Raw genomic sequence first — 21,449 nt, forward strand, 5'->3', positions numbered from 1 at the left:
TGCGCAGCACTCCAGCGCCGTGCTGGCCCTCTGAAGACTGCGGAATTGCTGGGCCATGAGGCCCCTTGACGCCGGTGTACAGCCCCCCCGGTGCTTACGCCGGCGTCAACACTTGGCCGGGATTTCGGATAATCCCAGCCGGTGTGTGGGAGGGCAGAGGGGTGGTGTGTGAGAGAAAGGGAGAGATTGTGAGAAAGAGAAACACAGCTGGAGAGAAACAGTGTGGTGAGAGAGGGGCAGAATGAGACAGATTAAGATGGAGAGAGAGGGCATTTAGAGAGAAGGATGGGGAAACAGTGTCTGACCTGTGGGTGGTGGGGGAGGTTTTGTATTGATTGACAGGGAGGTTATCAAACCGTTGAGAGAGGGAGTGTGAGTGAGCGAATGAGAGTGAGAGATTGTGAGAAAGACAGAGAGACAGTGAGTGGAGCAGTTGGCTATTCGACTGCAGACGCATCACAGAGCAGCCTAATCACCTCGAATTTCATATTTTGGCCATGCAGCTGGAGTTCAATCAGGATATAGTGAGGGTCAGCAGATAATGGGGAACCTCGGCAATTGTTTACTCCGGAGATTGGGGTACGAGGGTGGGGGGAGGGGGTGGTGATGAAGTGTTTGTATAGAGGGCACAGGGAGTGATTGGAAGGTCATAAGATAATAAGAAATAGGAGCAGGAGGAGGCCATTCGCCCCATCGAGTCAACTCCGCCATTCAGTAAGATCATACCTGATCAGCTTGTGGCTTTAACGCCCCCTTTCTACCTGTTCCACCTGCGCCCCCAACTCCTCACCCCACCATCTCCCTGACCCACCATGAAGCTTGACTCCCTTAGTGAATTGGGGGTTTTGCTGGACTAAACTATTGCAGTTCCCAATAGAATCATGCGATGCAGAACAGGGCCGCTCAGCCCGTTCTATCATAGTTTATCATAGAATTTACAGTGCAGAAGGAGGCCATTCGGCCCATCGGGTCTGCACCGGCTCTTGGAAAGAGCACCCTACCCAAGGTCAACACCGCCACCCTATCCCCATAACCCAGTAACCCCACCCAACACTAAGGGCAATTTTGGACATTAAGGTCAATTTATCATGGCCAATCCACCTAACCCGCACATCTTTGGACTGTGGGAGGAAACCGGAGCACCCGGAGGAAACCCACGCACACACGGGGAGGATGTGCAGACTCTGCACAGACAGTCACCCAAGCCGGAATCGAAACTGGGACCCTGGAGCTGTGAAGCAATTGTGCTATCCACAAGGCTACCGTGCTGCCCCGGTATCTGCTAGCTCTTTGAGGGAGCGAGCCAACTCGTCCCACTCCACCCGTGCTTTCCCCTTTATGATGATTTGGTCTGCTTTCTCCACCCTCTCAGGCAGCTCGAATGCACAGCCTTTCGACTGGCAGGCAAGGTTAAAATCAACTGGGGCACAAATAACGATTAGGCAGTGAGCAAAGGGGGTGACATTGCCACTTTCATTGGCGTCATTTTGCACCAATGATTTTATCTCGTTCCTGCCGAGTTTACAGACCTGCGTTTACACATTGAACGAGGACACTGGCCTATTTGGCTTTCAGTGAATGAACAATTTATTGCGAATTGAAGCCATGCGCAATCACTCATCGTGGAATTGAGGTAACTCATTGCCCAGAATGACTTTGTGCTCAGTTCCTTTCTCTGTAATGGTTGTGAGGTAAACCACTCCACCACTGGAACCGTCTCTCCCAATGGCCAGGGCGATAGCTGTAACAGGGAGAGAGAGAGAGAATAATCAGTGAGGCTCCCGCTCTCCTCATCACCAGCAGTGGGCAGAACCATCCACTCAGACACACATCATTTATCATCTGTAATATCTCCAGGGGATTTATGGGGTGGGAATGATTATCTTCCCTGTGGTCCTCGTAGAGTATGAGCTCCCCCACTGAGGTTCCAGCGGCCTTCATTTCCGGGAGCGGGAGAGAGAGAGGGAGCCGGAGCGCAGCGAGTGCAGCTTGGGATTCAGGTAGGTGTTTAAACTTGCCCCCAGGTTCCAACGGCCTTCTTTTCCGGGAACAGTAGAGAGAGAGGGAGCCGGAGTGCAGCTTGAGAGTCAGGTAGGTGCTCAAGTGTTTGATCTTTACCTCTATTGAAGTTGGACGGTTGCTAAACCCGAGACACTACACTTGTAGTGTCTCCCATCCTTCCACCTCCTCTAACCTAAGGGGGTGAGTGAATATCAGGTAAGCTCTCTCTTTTCTTTATCTTTTATCCGCAGTTATAGCTTCAGATTTTCGGCGGGAGCAGTGGCCAGGGGTCTGTCGGGAAGGTAAGTAGCTGGGAGAAATTTAACTCAGTTAAGGTAAAGTGTAAAAATGGCAGGAGATCCCAGACCCGTGTAATGCACCTCGTGCTCGATGTGGGAGTTCAGGGACGCGGCCTATGCCCCTGACTCCTTCATGTGCGGGAAGTGTGTCCGACTGCAGCTCCTGTTAGACCGCATGACGGCTCTGGAGCTGCGGATGGACTCACTTTGGAGCATCCGCGATGCTGAGGAGGTCGTGCATAGCACGTTCAGTGAGTTGGTCACACCGCAGATTAGGGTTGGTGAGGGAGACAGGGAATGGGTGACCAAAAGGCAGAGAAAGAGCAGGAAGGCAGTGCAGGTGTCCCCTGCGGTCATCTCCCTCCAAAACAGGTATACCGTTTTGGATACTGTTGGGGGAGATGACTCACCAGGGGAAGGCAGTAGTAGCCAGGCTCATGGCACCATGGCTGGCTCTGCTGCACAGAAGGGCGGGAAAAAGACTGGCAGGGCTATAGTCGTAGGGGATTCAAACGTAAGGGGAGTAGACAGGCGTTTCTGTGGTTGAAAACGAGACTCCCCAATGGTATGTTGCCTCCCGGTTGCACGGGTCAGGGATGTCTCAGATCGGCTGCAGGACATACTGAAGGGGGAGGGTGAACAGCCAGTTGTCGTGGTGCATATAGGCACCAACGATATAGGTAAAAAACGGGATGAGGTCCTACAATCAGAATTTAGGGAGGTAGGAGATAAGTTAAAAAGTAGGACCTCAAAGGTAGTAATCTCAGGATTGCTACCAGTTCCATGAGACAGTCAGAGTAGAAATTCAAGAATAGTCAGAATGAATACGTGGCATGAGAGATAGTGCCGGAGGGAGGGGTTCATATTTTTGGGACATTGGAACTGGTTCTGGGGGCGGTGGGACCATTACAAATTGGATGGTCTACACCTGGGCAGGACTGGAACCAATGTACTAGGGGGTGCTTTTGCTAACACTGATGGGGAGGTTTTAAACTAATGTGGCAGAGGGTTGGTAACCAGATTAGGAAGTCAGAGGTCAGTAAAGAGGCAGCAACTAAAGCCAGTAAGGTACTAGATAATAAACTCAATGTGACTAAGGGGAAGAGAAGACAGTGAAGAGATGATGAACACAAAGGACAGGTGATCTGAGGTGCATTTGTTTCAATGCGAGAAGTGGAGCAGGCAAGGCAGATGAACTTAGGGCTTGAATTAGTACCTGGGAACATGATGTTATTGGTATTACGGAGTCTGGCAACTAAATATCCCAGGGTATAGATGCTTCAGGAGGGATAGAGAGGGAGGTAAAAGGGGTGGAGGAGTTGCATTACTGGTCAGAGATGATATCACAGCTATGATTAAGGAGGGCACGATGGAGGATTCGAGCACTGAGGCAATATGGGTAGAGTTAAGAAATAGGAAGAGTGCACCAACATTGTTGGGACTTTACTACAGGCCTCCCAAAAGTGAGCGTGAAGTAGAGGTACAAATATGTAGACAGATTATAGAAAAACGTAGGAGCAATAGGGTGGTCCTGATGGGGGATTTTAACTTCCCCAACATTGAATGGGACTCATGTAGTGTTGGAGGCGCAGATGGAGCAGAATTTGTAAGGAGCATCCAGGAGAGTTTTTTAGAGCAGTATGTAAATAGACCAACTCGGGAAGGGGCCATACTGGACCTGGTATTGGGGAATGATCCCGGCCAGGTGGTTAAAGTTTCAGTCGGTGATTACTTTGGGAATAGCGATCACAATTCCGTAAGTTTTAGAATACTCATGGACAAAGACTAGAGTGGTCCTAAAGAAAGAGTGCTAAATTGGGGAAAGGCCAAGTATAACAAAATTCGCCAGGAGCTAGTGAATGTGGATTGGGAGCAGCTGTTTAAGGGTAAATCCACATTTGAAATGTGGGAGTCTTTTAAGGAAAGGTTGATTAGAGTGCAGGACAGACATGTCCCTGTGAAAATGAGGGATAGAAATGGCAAGATTAGGGAACCATGGATGACGGGTGGAATTGTGAGACGAGCTAAGATGAAAAAGAAAGCATACATAAACTCTTGGCGACTTAAAACTGATGAAGCTTTGGGGGAATATCGGGAAAGTAGGACAAATCTCAAACGCGCAATAAAGAGGGCTAAAAGGGTTATCTTTGGCTAACAGGGTTAAGGAAAATCCCAAAGCCTTTTATTTGTATATGAGGAGCAAGAGGGTAACTAGAGAAAGGATTGGCCCACTCAAAGACAAAAGAGGGAATTTATGCGTGGAGTCAGAGGAAATGGGTGAGATTCTTAGTGAGTACTTTGCATCGGTATTCACCAAGAAGAGGGATTTGACGGATTTTGAGGGTAAGGATGGATGTTTAAATACTCTAGGTCAAGTCGGCATAAGGAAGGGGGACATTTTGGGTATTCTAAAAGGCATTAAGGTGGACAAGTCCCCAGGTCCGGATGGGATCTATCCCAGGTTACTGAGGGAAGCGAGGGAAGAAATAGCTAGGGCCTTAACAGATATCTTTGCAGCATCCTTGAGCACGGGTGAGGTCCCGGAGGACTGGAGAATTGCTAATGTTGTCCCTTTGTTTAAGAAGGGTAGCAGGGATAATCCAGGGAATTATAGACCTGTGAGCTTGACATCAGTGGTAGGCAAACTGTTGGAGAAGATACTGAGGGATAGGATCTATTCACATTTGGAAGAAAATAGACTTATCAGTGATAGGCAGCATGGTTTTGTGCAGGGAAGGTCATGTCTTACAAACCTAATAGAATTCTTTGAGAAAGTGACAATGTTTATTGATGAGGGAAGGGCTGTAGATGTCATATACATGGACTTCAGTAAGGTGTTTGTTAAAGTTTCCCATGGCAGGTTGATGGAAAAAGTGAAGTCGTATGGGGTTCATGGTGTACTAGCTAGATGGATAAAGAACTGGCTGAGCAACAGGAGACCGAGAGTAGTGGTGGAAGGGAGTGTCTCAAAATGGAGAAAGGTGACTAGTGGTGTTCCACAGGGATCCGTGCTCAGACCACTGTTGTTTGTGATATTCATAAATGATCTGGACGAAGGTATAGGTGGTCTGATTAGCAAGTTTGCAGATGATAATAAGATTGGTGGAGTTGCAGATAGCGAGGAGGACTGTCATAGAACACAGCAAAATATAAATAGAGGGCATTTAAAAGTTCATTGGATAAACATATGGATGATAATGGCATAGTGTAGGTTAGATGGCTTTTGTTTCGGTGCAACATCGTGGGCCGAAGGGCCTGTACTGCGCTGTATTGTTCTATGTTCTATGTTCTAAATAGATTGGCGAGTTGGCAGAGAAATGGCAGATGGAGTTCAATCCGGGCAAATGCGAGGTAATGCATTTTGGAAGATCTAATTCAAGAGCGAACTATACGGTCAATGGAAGAGTCCTGCAGAAAATTGATGTACAGAGAGATCTGGGAGTTCAGGTCCACTGTACCCTGAAGGTGGCAACGCAGGTTGATAGAGTGGTCAAGAAGGCATACAGCATGCTTGCCTTCATCGGACGGGGTATTGAGTACAAGAGTCGGCAGGTCATGTTACAGTTGTTTAGGACTTTGGTTAGGCCACATTTGGAATACTGTGTGCAGTTCTGGTCGCCACATTACCAGAAGGATGTGAATGCTTCAGAGAGGGTGCAGAGGAGGTTCACCAGGATGTTGCTTGCTATGGAGGGTTCTAGCTATGAAGAAAGGTTGAGTAGATTAGGATTGTTTTGTTGGAAAGACGGAGGTTGAGGGGGGACCTGATTGAGGTCTACAAAATTATGAGAGGTATGGACAGGGTGGATAGCAACAAGCTTTTTCCAAGAGTGGGGGTGTCAATTACAAGGGGTCACGATTTCAAGGTGAGAGGGGGAAAGTTTAAGGGAGATGTGCGTGGAAAGTTTTTTATGCAGAGGGTGGTGGGTGCCTGGAATGCTTTGCCAGCGGAGGTGGTAGAGGCGGGCACGATTGCATTATTTACGATGCATCTAGACCGATATATGAACGGGCGGGGAACAGAGGGAAGTAGATCCTTGGAAAATTGGCGACAGGTTTAGTTGAAGGATTTGGATCGGCGCAGGCTGGGAGGGCCGAAGGGCCTGTTCCTGTGCTGTAATTTTCTTTGTTCTTTGTTCACTGGCGCTGAGACAAAATCCAGCAACTCCCTCCCTAACAGCACAGTGGGTGTACCTACATCACATGAACAGCAGTGGTTCAAAAATTTATCACAACTTCTCAAGGGCAATTGGAAATGGGCAATAAATGCTGACCTAGCCAGCGACTTCCCAAACCTGTAAATGAATTAAAATGATGCCCAGGAGCTCTGCGAAGTGTCTGGTCGAATGAGGGTTCTTGATTCATCAGGGAGCACTGAGCTTGGGGATCCATTGAGAGAGTCAGGTTTCCATGAGTGGGATTGAGCTCTGAATGTATTTGTCTCTGGGGAAATCCATTCAGGAGTTTCACTCCCTGTCGAGGTTTAAACTAAAATCCCTGGGATTTCCCCTGGGCCTCAATTATCATCTTTATTACTCCCTGACTAATAATAATAATCTTTATTGTCACAAGTAGGCTTACATTAACACTGCAATGAAGTTACTGTGAAAAGCCCTGAGTCACCACATTCTGGGGCCTGTTCGGGTACACAGAGGGAGAATTCAGAATGTCCAAATTACCGAACAGCACATCTTTCGGGACTTGTGGGAGGAAACCGGAGCACCCGGAGGAAATCCACACACTCATGGGGAGAATGTGCAGACTCCACACAGACAGTGATGCACTGGCGCTGTGAAGACACAGTGGTACAATAAAGCCCTTCCATATGATTCCATTACAGTAAGAAGTCTTACAACACCAGGTTAAAGTCCAACAGGTTTGTTTCAAACACTAGCTTCCGGAGCGCTGCTCCTTCCTCAGATGAATGAAGAGGAGATGTTTCTGGAATGTTTCTGGAACATACCTCTTCATTCACCTGAGGAAGGAGCAGTGCTCCGAAAGCTAGTGTTTGAAACAAACCTGTTGGACTTTAACCTGGTGTTGTAAGACTTCGTACTGTGCTCACCCCAATCCAACACCGGCATCTCCACATCATAAGATTCCATGACAGTGCAGGGAGGTTTGGTAGAGGTTTATAGGGACCAGGGTGGAGTGGGATGTGATGGTGGATTGATAGGGATTTTACTGTGGAGTGGACCAAGTTCAATCAACTAGTTGGTCTTTTTCTGCCTTTCTTCAGTAGGAAGACTTGCATTGATATGGTGCCTTTCGCAGGCATATGATATTCAAATACATTTCAGAGCCAATGCGGTACAGTCACTGTTGTAAGGTAAGAAATGCGGCAGCCAAATTGTGCACAGCAAGCTCCCACAAGCAGCTATGTGGTATTGATTCTTTTTTGTGATGTTGATTGAGGGATGAATGTTGGCCCGGACATGAGACAGAACTCCCCTCCTCCTCCAAACAGTGCCCTGGAATCTTTTACACCCACCCATGCAGGAAAATGAGGGCTTGGTTTAATATCTCACCTGAAAGATCTCCCTGTCAATGTGGCGAAGGGGGAATAGGGCAGAATGGAAAGGCAGTGGTAGGTCGGAACTAAGGGCAGATTGACAAAGGTGTCATGGGCATGAGACAAAGGGGCTGTTAATGGTGCCATTGGGGACTGAAGAATGTTAGTAGTGGCAAAGGTAGAATCGAAAAACCCTCACCAAGTATGTAATTCATCTCATTCCCATCCCTTTTTAGTTATGTCAAAGGGTCACCAGGACTTGAAATGGTAACTCTCTTTCTCTCGCCACAGATCTGCTGCGTTTATCCAGCATTTTTCAGTGTTTATTTCAGGTTTCCAGCAGCCGTAGTGTTTTGCTTTTATTTAAATGTTCCCAGGACTTTTGAGTCTTATTCCAGATTGTGGCTTTGAAAATGGGAGCAGGATTCATTCAATCCGCATCGGGGGGTGGTCCAGAGGAGATTTGTTAGATCGACTGGACTGAGCAGGTTGTTGTATTAGGACAGTTTGGACAGTCCGGGTTTGTTTTCATTGGAGTTTAGAAGAGTGAACCAGGGGGCTCTGTTTTTAATTACCGGGCGTGCTTATAGGACAGAAATGAGGAGAGGTTTTTCTCTCAGAGTGTTGTGCTTCTTTGGAACTCTCGGCCTCAGGAGAAGCAGATCACTGAATATGTTTAAGGCGGAGGTAGACAGATTCTTGATGGGCAAAGGAATCGAATGGAGAATGTGGGACTCAGCACAAACAGAGCAGTTGTGATCTTATTGAATGGCAGAGCTTATTTGTCAAATTAGCTTCCACCAGGCCACATGTTCTCACCGTTGATTGCAAATTGCAGGCACTCGTCCTTGCTCATTCCAGCTTTATAAGCAGCGTCGATGTATCCATAAATGTAGACACTCCCAGAGCCCCCAACAGAGAAGGGCTGCCGGACCAGCATTCCTCCCAGAGTGGCGTAGACCTGGATCAGGGAGATACACAGCATAGCGTAAGAACTGTTCCAAATATCTCGATTTGTTAATGATTGAACATGCCTGATGAACTGGGTTGATTACTTTTTTTGTTTGGGAAGCTGAAGAGGGGAATGGTGTGGGGCAGTCGGACATTCTTAATAAAGTGACAGGCTTGTGAGCAACATTTGGGCCTACAGAATTACAGCAGTAGTAACGAGCATGGACTCCAAGGTAACTGAGTGACAGGTCACAAAGAGCAGTGATAAATAGCTGTCTTTCAACCTGGAGGATGGATGGGATTCCCCAGGGGTGGGTGACAGGTCCCATGACTGTTCTTGATCTACATTGATGGCCTTTATCGAATGGCTGTGGGGAGGGGGTGGGGGGGGGATTTCCAAATTTGGGGATAACGCAAAGCGTTCAATTGCCAAGTGTGCAGGGGGTAGCATAGAGAGGCTAGTGGAAATGAGTGGGCAAAATTTAACTCAGAAAAGTGGGGAGTGAAAGAGTTTGGAAGGAATGCTTGAGGAGAGGCAATATAAAATAAAAAGGGGCTTCTTCAGAAACAGAAGGTTCTGAAGCGGCATGGTGGCACAGTGGTTAGCACTGTGTTAGCACTTCGTTCAATTCCGGCCTCGGGTTTGTATAGTTTGCACGTTCTCCCCATGTCTGCGTGGGTTTCCTCCGGGTGCTCCAGTTTCCTCCCACAATCCAAAGTTGTGCAGGTTAGGTGGATTGGCCATGATAAATTGCCCCTCAATGTCCAAAGATGTGTCGGTTAGGTGGGGTTACGGGCATAGTGTGGGGGAGTGTGACTGGGCAGAGTGCTCTTTCAGAGGGTCGGTGCAGACTCGATGGGACAAATGGCCTCCTTCTGCACTGTAGGAATATAGTTCTAAACATGGAGAAATCATTGAAGGTGACAGGTCAGGTTGAGAGAGTGGCTACTATTCCCTCCAGTTATGCCAGCGATTGTAAAAGTGTGGGCCGTACTCTGTGAATTGCGATGGACCCATCCTGTGTTACATGGGATTCTGGGATTTATAGAGACACAGGGCGGTATTTTACAGTCCTGTCACAGTGGGCTGGGCTGTAACACAGGGTGGGCCATTCAAAGATCCATTGTCTTAGGCAGGACAGGAAAATTCCACCCCCCCCCCCCACACTGACTGAGCCGCAGTGTTGAATGAATGGATAAATAACCAGAGACTGGGTTACACAGTCCCCTGATATCGGTCGTCTGGGAGGGGGGGAGGGGGGGGGGGGGGGGGGGGGGGGGGGGGAGAGAACTAGTCTGTGCGATGGAAGACCCTGATTGGTCTCAAATTCATCAAGGCGAACAAAATCAGACATCTCAGACCACCAACACGAACTATGAATTTAAGCAAAGTCGAGGGTCTGATTGACCAGTCCAGCACCAAAACCCATTTCTAGAAACTGGCCCTCACTTCCTGCATGATTCTTGAGGCACGTTCTCTGGGGCAGCACGGGGTCAAACTGAAACCCCGGTTACAGTCATGGTGGAGACACAAACCCTGATTCCTTTAGCTTTCAGGTGATGATTTTACTGGGGGCGATCGGTAGAATCCACGTAGAAGTGGAACCATTTATTAATTGCGAATATATCGATCAACAATCCAGGTAGAGATCGAGTGGGATTTATCACGGGGATTTGTGTTAAGAGCTGGTCCGAACAGTGAAGACAGACTGTCAGTATAATTGTAGTTAATGGACAGGTACCTGGCCCTTTTGCTTCCTGTCCCAGCCAGCTACGATCAGGTGAGCTGATAACTCCTCCTTGTACTTGTAACTGATGTTTTTAACCATGGCGGCAGCTGCTCGAACCATTGGAGCATCTTCCATTTCAATGCTGATTGACAGAAAGGTGAAAGTGTTCTCAGATTAGACACAATAAGCTGTTTCTGCTGAGAGATTTATACTAGTTTCAGCATGGACCAGGAGCTGAAGACTCTAACTCCTGCAGTCTGGAGTACAATGTACACATAGGTCAGATACACAGTGAGATCGGTAATGTACAGGCTGTAAGTGGCTTCCTGTAGGTCAGGACCTATGATGGACGGAATGGTTTAATGCTGTAACAGATAGCTGGATCTGTACAGGATCCTGGAACTTCAGAAGAACTCAGATCTCTGCTGGTTCCAGTGGGGAATGTCTGCTGGTCTCAGTGGAGAGTGTCTGCTGGTCTCAGTGGGGACTGACTGCTGGTCACAGTGGAGAATGTCTGCTGGTCTCAGTGGAGAGTGTCTGCTGGTCTCAGTGGGGACTGACTGCTGGTCGCAGTGGAGAATGTCTGCTGGTCTCAGTGGAGAGTGTCTGCTGGTCTCAGTGGAGAGTGTCTGCTGGTCTCAGTGGGGAATGTCTGCTGGTCGCAGTGGAGAGTGTCTGCTGGACTCAGTGTGGAATCTCTGCTGGTCCCGGTGGAGAGTATTTTTTGGTCCCAGTGCGAAGTGTCTGCTAGTCCCAGGGGGAAGTATCTGCTGGTCTTGGGGGTGGGGGTGGGTGGGGAATGTTGCTGGCCCCGGGTGGGGAGTGTCTGCTGGTCCCAGTGCGAAGTGTCACTGAAAGGGGCAACACAGGTGGAGAAGGTAGTCAAGAAGGCATACGGCATGCTTGCCTTCATTGGCTGGGGCATTGAGTATAAGATTTGGCAAGTCATGTTGCAGCTGTATAGAACCTTAATTAGGCCACACTTGGAATATAGTGTTCAATTCTGGTCACCACAATACCAGAAGGATGTGGAGGCTTTAGAGAGGGTGCAGAAGAGATTTACCAGGGTGTTGCCTGGTATGGAGGGCATTAGCTATGAGGAGCGGTTGAATAAACTTGGTTTGTTCTCACTGGAACGACGGAGGTTGAGGGGCGACCTGATAGAGGTCTACAAAATTATGAGGGGCATAGACAGAGTGGATAGTCAGAGGCTTTTTCCAAGGGTAGAGGGGTCAATTACTAGGTGGCATAGGTTTAAGGTGTGAGAGGCAAGATTTAGAGGAGATGTATGTGGTAGTCTGTATTAGGCGTATTACGGTACCTAGGTTGAGGCTGTAAGACCATTGGTGTGGGAGGTACCTGAGACATGAAAATTATTGGTGAAGCCTGCCTGCTGGTTCCGCCCAGTAAGGCGGAGTATAAGAGTCTGTGTCTCCCTAGCAGCCGCATTCTGTACCTGCGCTGCTGGGGGAAACATCTAGTCTAATAAAGTCTTCAATTGTCATCCAATCTCGCTTCTGGAGTTATTGATCGAGCATCAATTTATTGGACTAGATTTTAAAGAATGGAGCTCCGAATCAAGCGGGAGAGTCTGCAACTCAGCCCCCATGCGGCAAACTCAGCGGCAACCTTCAAACACTGGCTGGCGTGCTTCAAAGGGTACCTCAGGACGGCCACGACTGCACCCACGGAGGACCAGAAACTGCAAGTTCTCCATTCGAGGGTGAGCCCAGAGATCTACACCCTCATCGAGGATGCGGACGATTTCGAGGCCGCGATGGCCCTGTTGAAAGGACACTACATTCGCCCAGTAAACCGGGTTTACGCCCGGCATCTGCTAGCGACAAGGCGACAAATCCTGGGGGAATCGCTGGATGAATTCTACCACGTGCTCCTGGTACTGGGTAGGAACTGTGACTGCCCGCAAGTTTCAGCCAGCTCCACACAGAACTTTTATCCGGGGCGCATTCGTTGCAGGTATGCTGTCCTCCCAAATCCGTCAGCGGCTGTAAGAGAAAGAGACACTAGGCCTCAAGGAGGCACGGGCCCTTGCTAGCTCCCTGGACGTGGCCGCCCGAAACACCCCCGCGTACGTTCCCGACCGCGCGGCAACCCCTTGGGCAGCGTGGAACCTACCCGCGGCCGACCCCAATGCATCCCCCATCCCCCCACAAGCTTGTGCCGCATGGCTACCAGGCAACCCCGGGGGGCCCCGCTGTTATATTTGCGGGCAAGCCAAGCACCCCCGGCAGCGCTGTCCGGCCCGCTCCTCCACCTGAAAAGATTGTGGCAAAAAGGGCCATTTTGTGGCAGTATGCCAGGCCCGGGCGGTCGCCGCTGTCTCGGGGGCGAACCGGGGCCACCACCACAACTCTCTCCATGGGCCATGTGCAGGCCGCCATTTTCTATTTCCCCAGCCATGTGCGGGCCCTGGGCACCGCCATCTTGTTCCCCAGGGTCCACGTGCGATGCGTGGATGCCGCCATCTTGCCCACCCCAGCCATGTGCAACCCGTGGACGCCGCCATCTTGGCTGGAGTCTCAGGACCCCGATTCAGATGACCACACACCGCCCGAGGAAAGTCTCCAATTTGTACCACGACTCGCCTCGGTGACCCTGGACCAGTCTCGGCCCCGAACACTCTCGACTGCAACGATGACCGTACTCACCAACGGTCGCAAAATATCCTGCCTGATCGACTCCGGGAGCACAGAGAGCTTCATACTCCCAACATACACCCCAACACGGTAAGGCGCTGTTCTCTTCCCGACACTCAGTTAACCGAAAAATCTCCCTGGCCTCCGGGTCTCACTCTATAGAGATCAACGGGTACTGCATAGCTAACCTCACAGTCCAGGGAAGAGAATTAAAAAATTTCTGACTTTACGTCCTCCCTCACCTCTGCACTGCCACGCTCCTGGGGTTGGACTTCCAATGCAACCTACAGAGCTTAACTTTTAAATTCGGCGGCCCTATACCCCCCCCCCCTCACTATCTGCAGCCTCACGACCCTCAAGGTCGACCTGCCTTCCCTTTTTGTGAACCTCACCCTGGATTGCAAACCCGTCGCCACCAGGAGCAGATGGTACAGTGCCCAGGACCGGACCTTCATTAGGTCGGAAGTCCAGCGGCTACTGAAGGAAGGTGTTATCGAGGCTAGCAACAGCCCCTGGAGAGCTCAAGTAGTGGTTGTAAAGACCGATGAGAAGCACAGGATGGTCATCGATTATAGCCAGACCATCAACAGGTATACGCAGCTCGACGCACACCCTCTCCCCCGCATATCCGATCTGGTCTACAGGATCGCGCAACACAATGTCTTTTCCACGGTGGACCTCAAATCCGCCTACCACCAGCTCCCCATCCGCCTGGACGACCGCAAGTTCACTGCATTCGAAGCAGGTGGGCGGCTCTACCACTTCCTAAGGGTTCCCTTCGGTGTCACAAATGGAGTCTCGGTCTCCCAACTGGAGATGGACCGAATGGTTGACTGGTACGGTTTGCGGGCCACGTTTCCGTACCTCGATAACGTCACCATCTGCGGCCACGACCAGTAGGACTATGACACCAACCTCCGCAAATTCCTCCATACCGCAAAAATCCTTAACTTGACCTACAACAAGGACAAATTCTTGTTCAGCACCGCCCGTCTCGCCATCCTCGGCTACGTAGTGCATGATGGAGTTATAGGCCCAGATCTCGAACGCATGCGCCCCCTCATGGAGTTTCCCCTCCCCCACTGCTCCAAGGCCCTGAAACTCTGCCTGGGATTTTTTTCATATTACGCCCAGTGGGTCCCCAATTATGCGGACAAGGCCCGCCCACTAATCCAATCCTCAGTTTTTCCCCCTGTCGGCAGAGGCCCACCAGGCCTTCAGCCGCAAAAAGGCGGACATCGCAAAGGCCATGATGCACGTAATCAATGAATCCCTTCCCTTCCAAGTCGAGAGCGACGCGTCCGACGTAGCTCTGGCTGCCACCCTCAACCAAGCAGGCAGGCCCATGGCCTTCTTCTCACGCATCCTCCATGCTTCAGAAATCCATCATTCCTCCGGTGAAAAGGAGGTCCAGGCCACAGTAGAAGCCGTGCGGCACTTGACACATTACCTGGCCGGCAGGAGATTCACGCTCCTCACTGACCAATGGTCGGTAGCTTTCATGTTCAATAATGCACAGCGGGGCAAGATTAAGAATGATTAGATCTTACGGTGGAGGATCGAGCTCTCCACCTACAACTATGAGATCCTGAATCATCCCAGGAAGCTAAACGAGCCTCCTGATGCCCTATCCCGTGACACATGTGCCAACGCACAAGTGGACCGACTCTGGGCCCTCCATGAGGACCTCTGCCACCCGGGGGTCACTCAATTCTCCCATTTTATCAAGACCCACAACATGCCCTACTCCCTCGAGGAGGTCAGGACCGCCAGCAGGAACTGCCAAATCTACACGGAGTGCGAGCCGTACTTCTACAGGCCAGATAGAGCGCACCTGGTGAAGGCTTCCCGTCCCGTTGAACGCCTCAGTATAGACTTCAAAGGGCACCTCCCCTCCACTGACTGCAACACGTACTTCTTGAACGTGATTGATGAATACTCCCAGTTCCCATTCGCCATCCCCTGCACCAACATGACCGCAGCCACCGTCATAAAAGCCCTCCACAGTATCTTTACCCTGTTCGGTTTCCCCGCCTACATACACAGCGATAGGGGGACCTCCTTCATGAGCGACATACTGCGTCAATTCCTGCTCAGCAAGGGCATCGCCTCGAGCAGGACGACCAGTTATAACCCCCGGGGAAAACGGACAGGTAGAGAGGGAGAACGGAATGGTCTGGAAGACCGTCCTACTGGCCCTACGGTCCAGGATTCTCCCAGTCACCCGTTGGCAGGAGGTCCTTCCCAATGCACTCCACTCCATCCGATCACTGTCGTGTACCACGACAAACGAAACACCTCATGAACGTCTTCCCTAGGAAGTCCTCCTCCGGGACCTCGCTCCCAACATGGCTGGCAGCTCCTGGACCCATTCTGCTCCGCAAACACATGCGGGCGCACAAGTCGGACCCATTGGTAGAGAGGGTCCACCTCCTTCACGCTAACCCTCAGTGGCATACCCCCATGGCCGGCAGGATACGGTCTCCCTACGGGACCTGGCGCCTGCTGGATCCCCACCCACACTCCCACCACCAACCCCACCCTCCCTCCCACCAGCGCACCCCATGGTTGCCCCCTTTCCAGGTGGATCGGTTCTTCCACTGGTCCCACCCAAGGGTGATGAAGCTACTGAAGAAGCTGGAATCACGCTCCCAGAGTCACGGATGCCCAAGCCGGCACCTGCATCACCGCCGAATCTGCAACGATCACAGAGGACGACCAGGGCCCCCGATCGACTAATTGCTTCATTCTGATATGTACATGTAAAATGAATACTGGAAATAGTTGTGACATGTAATAAGGCAAAACACTGTACCACCGACGGGTATCACCATAACCTCTACCATTGTATGACGCGAGATCACCAGCCCTGCCAGACTCTTTTTTAACAGGGGGTGAATGTGGTAGTCTGTATTAGGGGTATTACGGTACCTAGGTTGAGGCTGTAAGACCATTGGTGTGGGAGATACCTGAGACATGAAGATCATTGGTGAAGTCTGCCTGCTGGTTCCACCCAGTAAGGCGGAGTATAAGAGTCTGTGTCTTCCCAGCAGCTGCATTCTGTACCTGCGCTGCTGGGGGAAACATCTATTCCAATAAAGCCTTCAATTGTCATCCAATCTCGCTTCTGGAGTTATTGATCGAGCATAATGTACGAGGCAAGTTTTTTACACAGAGGGAAGTGGGTGCCTGGAACTCGCTGCCGGAGGAGGTGGTGGAAGCAGGGACATTTAAGGGGCATCTTGACAAATACATGAATAGGATGGGAATAGAGGGATACGGACCCAGGAAGTGTGGAAGATTGTAGTTTAGTCGGGCAGCATGGTCGGCATGGGCTTGGAGGGCCGAAGGGCCTGTTCCTGTGCTGTACTTTTCTTTGTTCTTTGTTCTTTGTGTCTGCTAGACCCAGGGGGAAGTGTCTGCTGGCCACAGTAGGGACTGTGTGCTTATCCTAGTTGGGTGGGGGCGGTGTGGAGGGAGAGTCTGGTCACAGAGAAGTATCTACTAGTTGAGGCCATTCCTCCAGCTGGAGCCCTCTACTATTCCCTCCAGTTATGCCAGTGGTTATAAAAATGTGGGCATATCTCTGAGTTGCGATGGGCCCATCCTGTGTACAAAACAGTGCCTCAGAATGTTTCAGCCAGCAATATCCCGCTGATTTGTGTCGAATCCGGTACATTGAGCAGCTTACCTGTGTAATTCCAGTTGGTAATTGACAGAGTCAGCGATTGCCTGGGCGTCAGCTGCTGAACCAGACAGTGCGCAGTAAATCCGATCATGGAGCGGGGACAACTTGTTCATCACTCGATTACATATAGAATCCCTACAGACACACAGGAAACATCATTAACCCTCCCTCTGCTTGATCAGTGACCACACACAGCAAAGAATGAAACTGGAGGGGCAATGGGTGCAACTGATCCTCAGCAATATTGTGAATCAGACTGATGGTGGGACTGACGTATGAGGAGAGATTGAATCGGTTAGGATTGTATTCGCTGGAATTCAGAAGAACATAGAACAGTACAGCACAGAACAGGCCCTTCGGCCCTCGATGTTGTGCCGAGCCTTGTCCAAAACCAAGACCAAGCTATCTCACTCCCTGTCATTCTGGTGTGCTCCATGTGCCTATCCAATAACCGCTTGAAAGTTCCTAAAGTGTCCGACTCCACGATCACAGCAGGCAGCCCATTCCACACCCTAACCACTCTCTGAGTAAAGAATCTACCTCGGTCATCCTTCCTATATCTCCCACCCTGAATCTTATAGTTATAGCCCCTTGTAACAGCTACATCCACCCAAGGAAATAGTCTCTGAACGTCCACTCTATCTATCCCCCTCATCATCTTATAAACCTCTATTAAGTCGCCTCTCATCCTCCTTCGCTCCAATGAGAAAAGCCCTTGCTCCCTCAACCTTTCCTCATAAGACCTACCCTCCAATCCAGGCAGCATCCTGGTAAATCTCCTTTGCACCCTTTCCAATGCCATTCCGTCCTATAATGAGCTGACCAGAACTGCACACAATACTCCAAATGTGGTCTCACCAGGGTCATGTACAGTTGCAGCATAACCCCACGGCTCTTAAACTCAAGACCCCTGTTAATAAACGCTGGTGTTCCACAGGGGTCAGTGTTGGGACCTTTGCTGTTTGTAGTATATATAAATGATTTGGAGGAAAATGTAACTGGTCTGATTAGTAAGTTTGCAGACGACACAAAGGTTGGTGGAATTGCGGATAGCGATGAGGACTGTCTGAGGATACAGCAGGATTTAGATTGTCTGGAGACTTGGGCGGAGAGATGGCAGATGGAGTTTAATCCGGACAAATGTTAGGTAATGCATTTTGGAAGGGCTAATGCAGGTAGGGAATATACAGTGAATGGTAGAACCCTCAAGAGTATTGAAAGTCAAAGAGATCTAGGAGTACAGGTCCACAGGTCATTGAAAGGGGCAACACAGGTGGAGAAGGTAGTCAAGAAGCCATACGGCATGCTTGCCTTCATTGGCCGGGGCATTGAGTATAAGAATTGGCAAGTCATGTTGCAGCTGTATAGAACCTTAGTTAGGCCACACTTGGAGTATAGTGTTCAATTCTGGTCGCCACACTACCAGAAGGATGTGGAGGCTTTAGAGAGGGTGCAGAAGAGATTTACCAGAATGTTGCCTGGTATGGAGGGCATAAGCTATGAGGAGCGATTGAATAAACTCGGTTTGTTCTCACTGGAACGAAGGAGGTTGAGGGGCGACCTGATAGAGGTATACAAAATTATGAGGGGCATAGACAGAGTGGATAGTCAGAGGCTTTTCCCCAGGGTAGAGGGGTCAATTACTAGGGGGCATAGGTTTAAGGTGAGAGGGGCAAGGTTTAGAGTAGATGTACGAGGCAAGTTTTTTACGCAGAGGGTAGTGGGTGCCTGGAACTCGCTACCGGAGGAGGTAGTGGAAGCAGGGACGATAGGGACATTTAAGGGGCATCTTGACAAATATATGAATAGGATGGGAATAGAAGGATACGGACCCAGGAAGTGTAGAAGATTGTAGTTTAGTCGGGCAGTATGGTCGGCACGGGCTTGGAGGGCCGAAGGGCCTGTTCCTGTGCTGTACATTTCTTTGTTCTTTGTTCTTTGTTTGCTAACACACTAGAGGCCTTCTTCACGGCTCTATCCACTTGAGTGGCAACCTTCAGAGATCTGTGGACATGAACCCCAAGATCTCTCTGTTCCTCCACATTCCTCAGAACCCTGCCGTTTGTCATACCAAAATGAATCACCTCGCACTTTCCTCTACCCCACACCTCCTTACTTTCTTCATGAGCCGACCATGGGGAACCTTTTCAAACGCCGTACTAAAATCCATGTATACATCAACTGCTCCACCTTCATCTACACACTTAGTTACCTCCTCAAAGAATTCAATCAAATTTGCGAGGCAAGACCTACCCTTCACGAATCCGTGTTGACTATCCCGGATTAAGCTGCATCTTTCCGTTTGGTCATTAATCCAATTCCTCAGGACCCTTTCCATTAACTTACCGACCGCCGAAGTAAGACTAACAGGCCTATAATTACTAGGGTCATTCCTGTTCCCTTTCTTGAACAGAGTAACACCATTCGCCACTCTCCAGTCCTCTGGCACTATCCCCGTGGACAGTGAGGACCCAAAGGCTCTGCAATCTTATCGCTTGCCTCCCAAAGAATCCTAGGATATATCCCACCTGGCCCAGGGGACTGTTCGACCCTCAGGTTTTTCAAAATTGCGAATACATCTTCCCTCAGAACATCTATCTCTGACAGCCCACCCGCCTGTATCACACTGTCATCCTCAAAAACATAGCCCCTCTCCTCGGTGAACACTGAAGAAAAGTATTTATTCAACTCCTTTCCTATCTCCTCTGACTCCACACACAAGTTCCCACTACTGTCCGTGACCGGCCCTAACCTCACCCTGGTCATTCTTTTATTTCTCACATAAGAGTAAAAAGCCTTGGGGTTTTCCTTGATCTGACCCGCCAAGGACTTCTCATGCCCCCTCCTAGCTCTCCTAAGCTCTTTTTTAGCTCATTCCTTGTTGCCTTGTAACCCTCAAGCGACCCAACTGAACCTTGTTTTCTCTTCCTCTCATACGCTTCCTTTTTCCTATTTTTTTTTAATAAACAATTTTATTGAGGTATCTTTTGGCATTGTAAAGTTAAAGATTACAGAAATATGCAAACATCAATGGAAAACCAACACTTCAACAAAACCATAATGCACATACCCGCTCCCCTCCCATAGACACTACCCACCTATTTATCCCTCCTACTCTACTCTAATCTCCCCCCTCCCCCCCCGACGTTCACTCTCCCACGAAGAAGTCGATGAATGTTTGCCACCTTCGGGCGAACCCCAGTACAGATCCCCTCAAGGCGAACTTGATTTTTTTCCATACCCAGAAAACATGACATGTCCGAAAGCCATAGTTCGGTCTTCGGGGGTTTTGAGTCCCTCCATGCCAGCAGTATTCGCCGCCGGGCTATCAGGGAAGCAAAGGCCAGAACATTGGCCTCTTTCTCCCCCTGGACTCCCGGGTCTTCCAAAACCCTGAACATTACCACCTCTGGACTCATCACCACCCTTGTTTTCAGCACCCGGGACATGACCCCCGCAAATCCCTCCCAGTATCCCCTAAGCTTAAGGCATGTCCAAAATATGTGAACGTGGTTCGCTGTTCCTCCCGCGCATCTAGCGCACTTGTCCTCTACCCCAAAGAATTTGCTCATCCGAACCACCGTCACGTGGGCCCGGTGAACGACCTTAAACTGAATCAGGCTGAGCCTGGCGCATGTTGCGGTTGAGTTTACCCTACTCAGGGCTTCTGCCCATACCCCGTCCTCCATCTCCCCGCCGAGCTCCTCCTCCCATTTGAGTTTCAGTTCCTCCGCCTGGGACTCTTCTCCCTTCATGAGCGCCTTGTAAATATCTGAGACTGTACCCTCTCCTCCTTCTCCTCTAGAGACTATTCTGTCCTGGATCCCTATTATCAGGAGGCGTGGGAAGGATGGGACCTGTCTGCGTACAAAGTCCCACATCTGTAAGTACCTAAAGTAATTTCCCCTTTCCAGCCCAGCTTTCTCCTCCAACTCCCTCAAACTCGCAAAGTTCCCCTCCAGGAACACATCGCCCACCCTCCTCACCCCCGCCCGCCGCCATGTTCGAAACCATCCATCCATGTTCCCGGGGGCGAATCGATGGTTATCACAAATTGGAGCCCAGGCCGACGCACCCACCTTCCCTGCATGCTTTCTCCACTGTCCCCAAATCCGCAGGGCCGCCCCCACCACCGGGTTGGTGGAGTACCTGGCCGGCACAAGCGGTAGGGCTGCCAAACTGGTGCCCCTGCACGAAGCCGCCTCCACCCGCTCCCAGATAGACCCCGTACCCACCATCCACTTCCTTATCATGGCTATGTTAGCCGCCCAGTAGTAGTTGATCAGACTCGGCAATGCCAGTCCCCCCTCGCTGCAGCTCCTTTCAAGCATCGCCTTCCTCACCCGCGAGGATTTTCCCGCCCAGACAAAGTTCATGATGATTTTGCCGGTCCTTTTGAAGAAGGACTGTGGGATAAAGATCGGGAGGTACTGGAAGATGAACAGAAATCTAGGGAGGATTGTCATCTGAACCATCTGCACCCTCCCCGCAAGTGACAGCGGGAGTGCATCCCATCTCCGAAACTCCCTCTTCATTTGTTCCACCACCCGAGTCAAATTTAACTTATGTAACCTGCCCCAGTCTCGTGCCGCCTGTATCCCCAAGTACCGG

General features: G+C 50.2%; 1 protein-coding gene across 1 annotated transcript in view; it reads right to left on the reverse strand.

The window, feature by feature from the left end:
* Positions 1-1,563: 1,563 nt before the first annotated feature.
* psmb9a (proteasome 20S subunit beta 9a) overlaps positions 1,564-21,449 on the reverse strand; it is a 41,016-nt gene continuing 21,130 nt past the window's right edge. Inside the window, exons 3-6 of the mRNA XM_072475002.1 lie at positions 16,842-16,973; positions 10,506-10,635; positions 8,632-8,773; positions 1,564-1,741 (exon numbers count right to left, since the gene is read on the reverse strand). Of these exons, the coding sequence (XP_072331103.1) occupies positions 1,614-1,741; positions 8,632-8,773; positions 10,506-10,635; positions 16,842-16,973 (532 nt within the window). The 3' untranslated portion in view covers positions 1,564-1,613. The remainder of the gene's footprint in view (positions 1,742-8,631; positions 8,774-10,505; positions 10,636-16,841; positions 16,974-21,449) is intronic.

Source organism: Scyliorhinus torazame, chromosome 14 (genome assembly GCF_047496885.1).
Source record: "Scyliorhinus torazame isolate Kashiwa2021f chromosome 14, sScyTor2.1, whole genome shotgun sequence".
Lineage (NCBI taxonomy): Eukaryota > Metazoa > Chordata > Chondrichthyes > Carcharhiniformes > Scyliorhinidae > Scyliorhinus > Scyliorhinus torazame.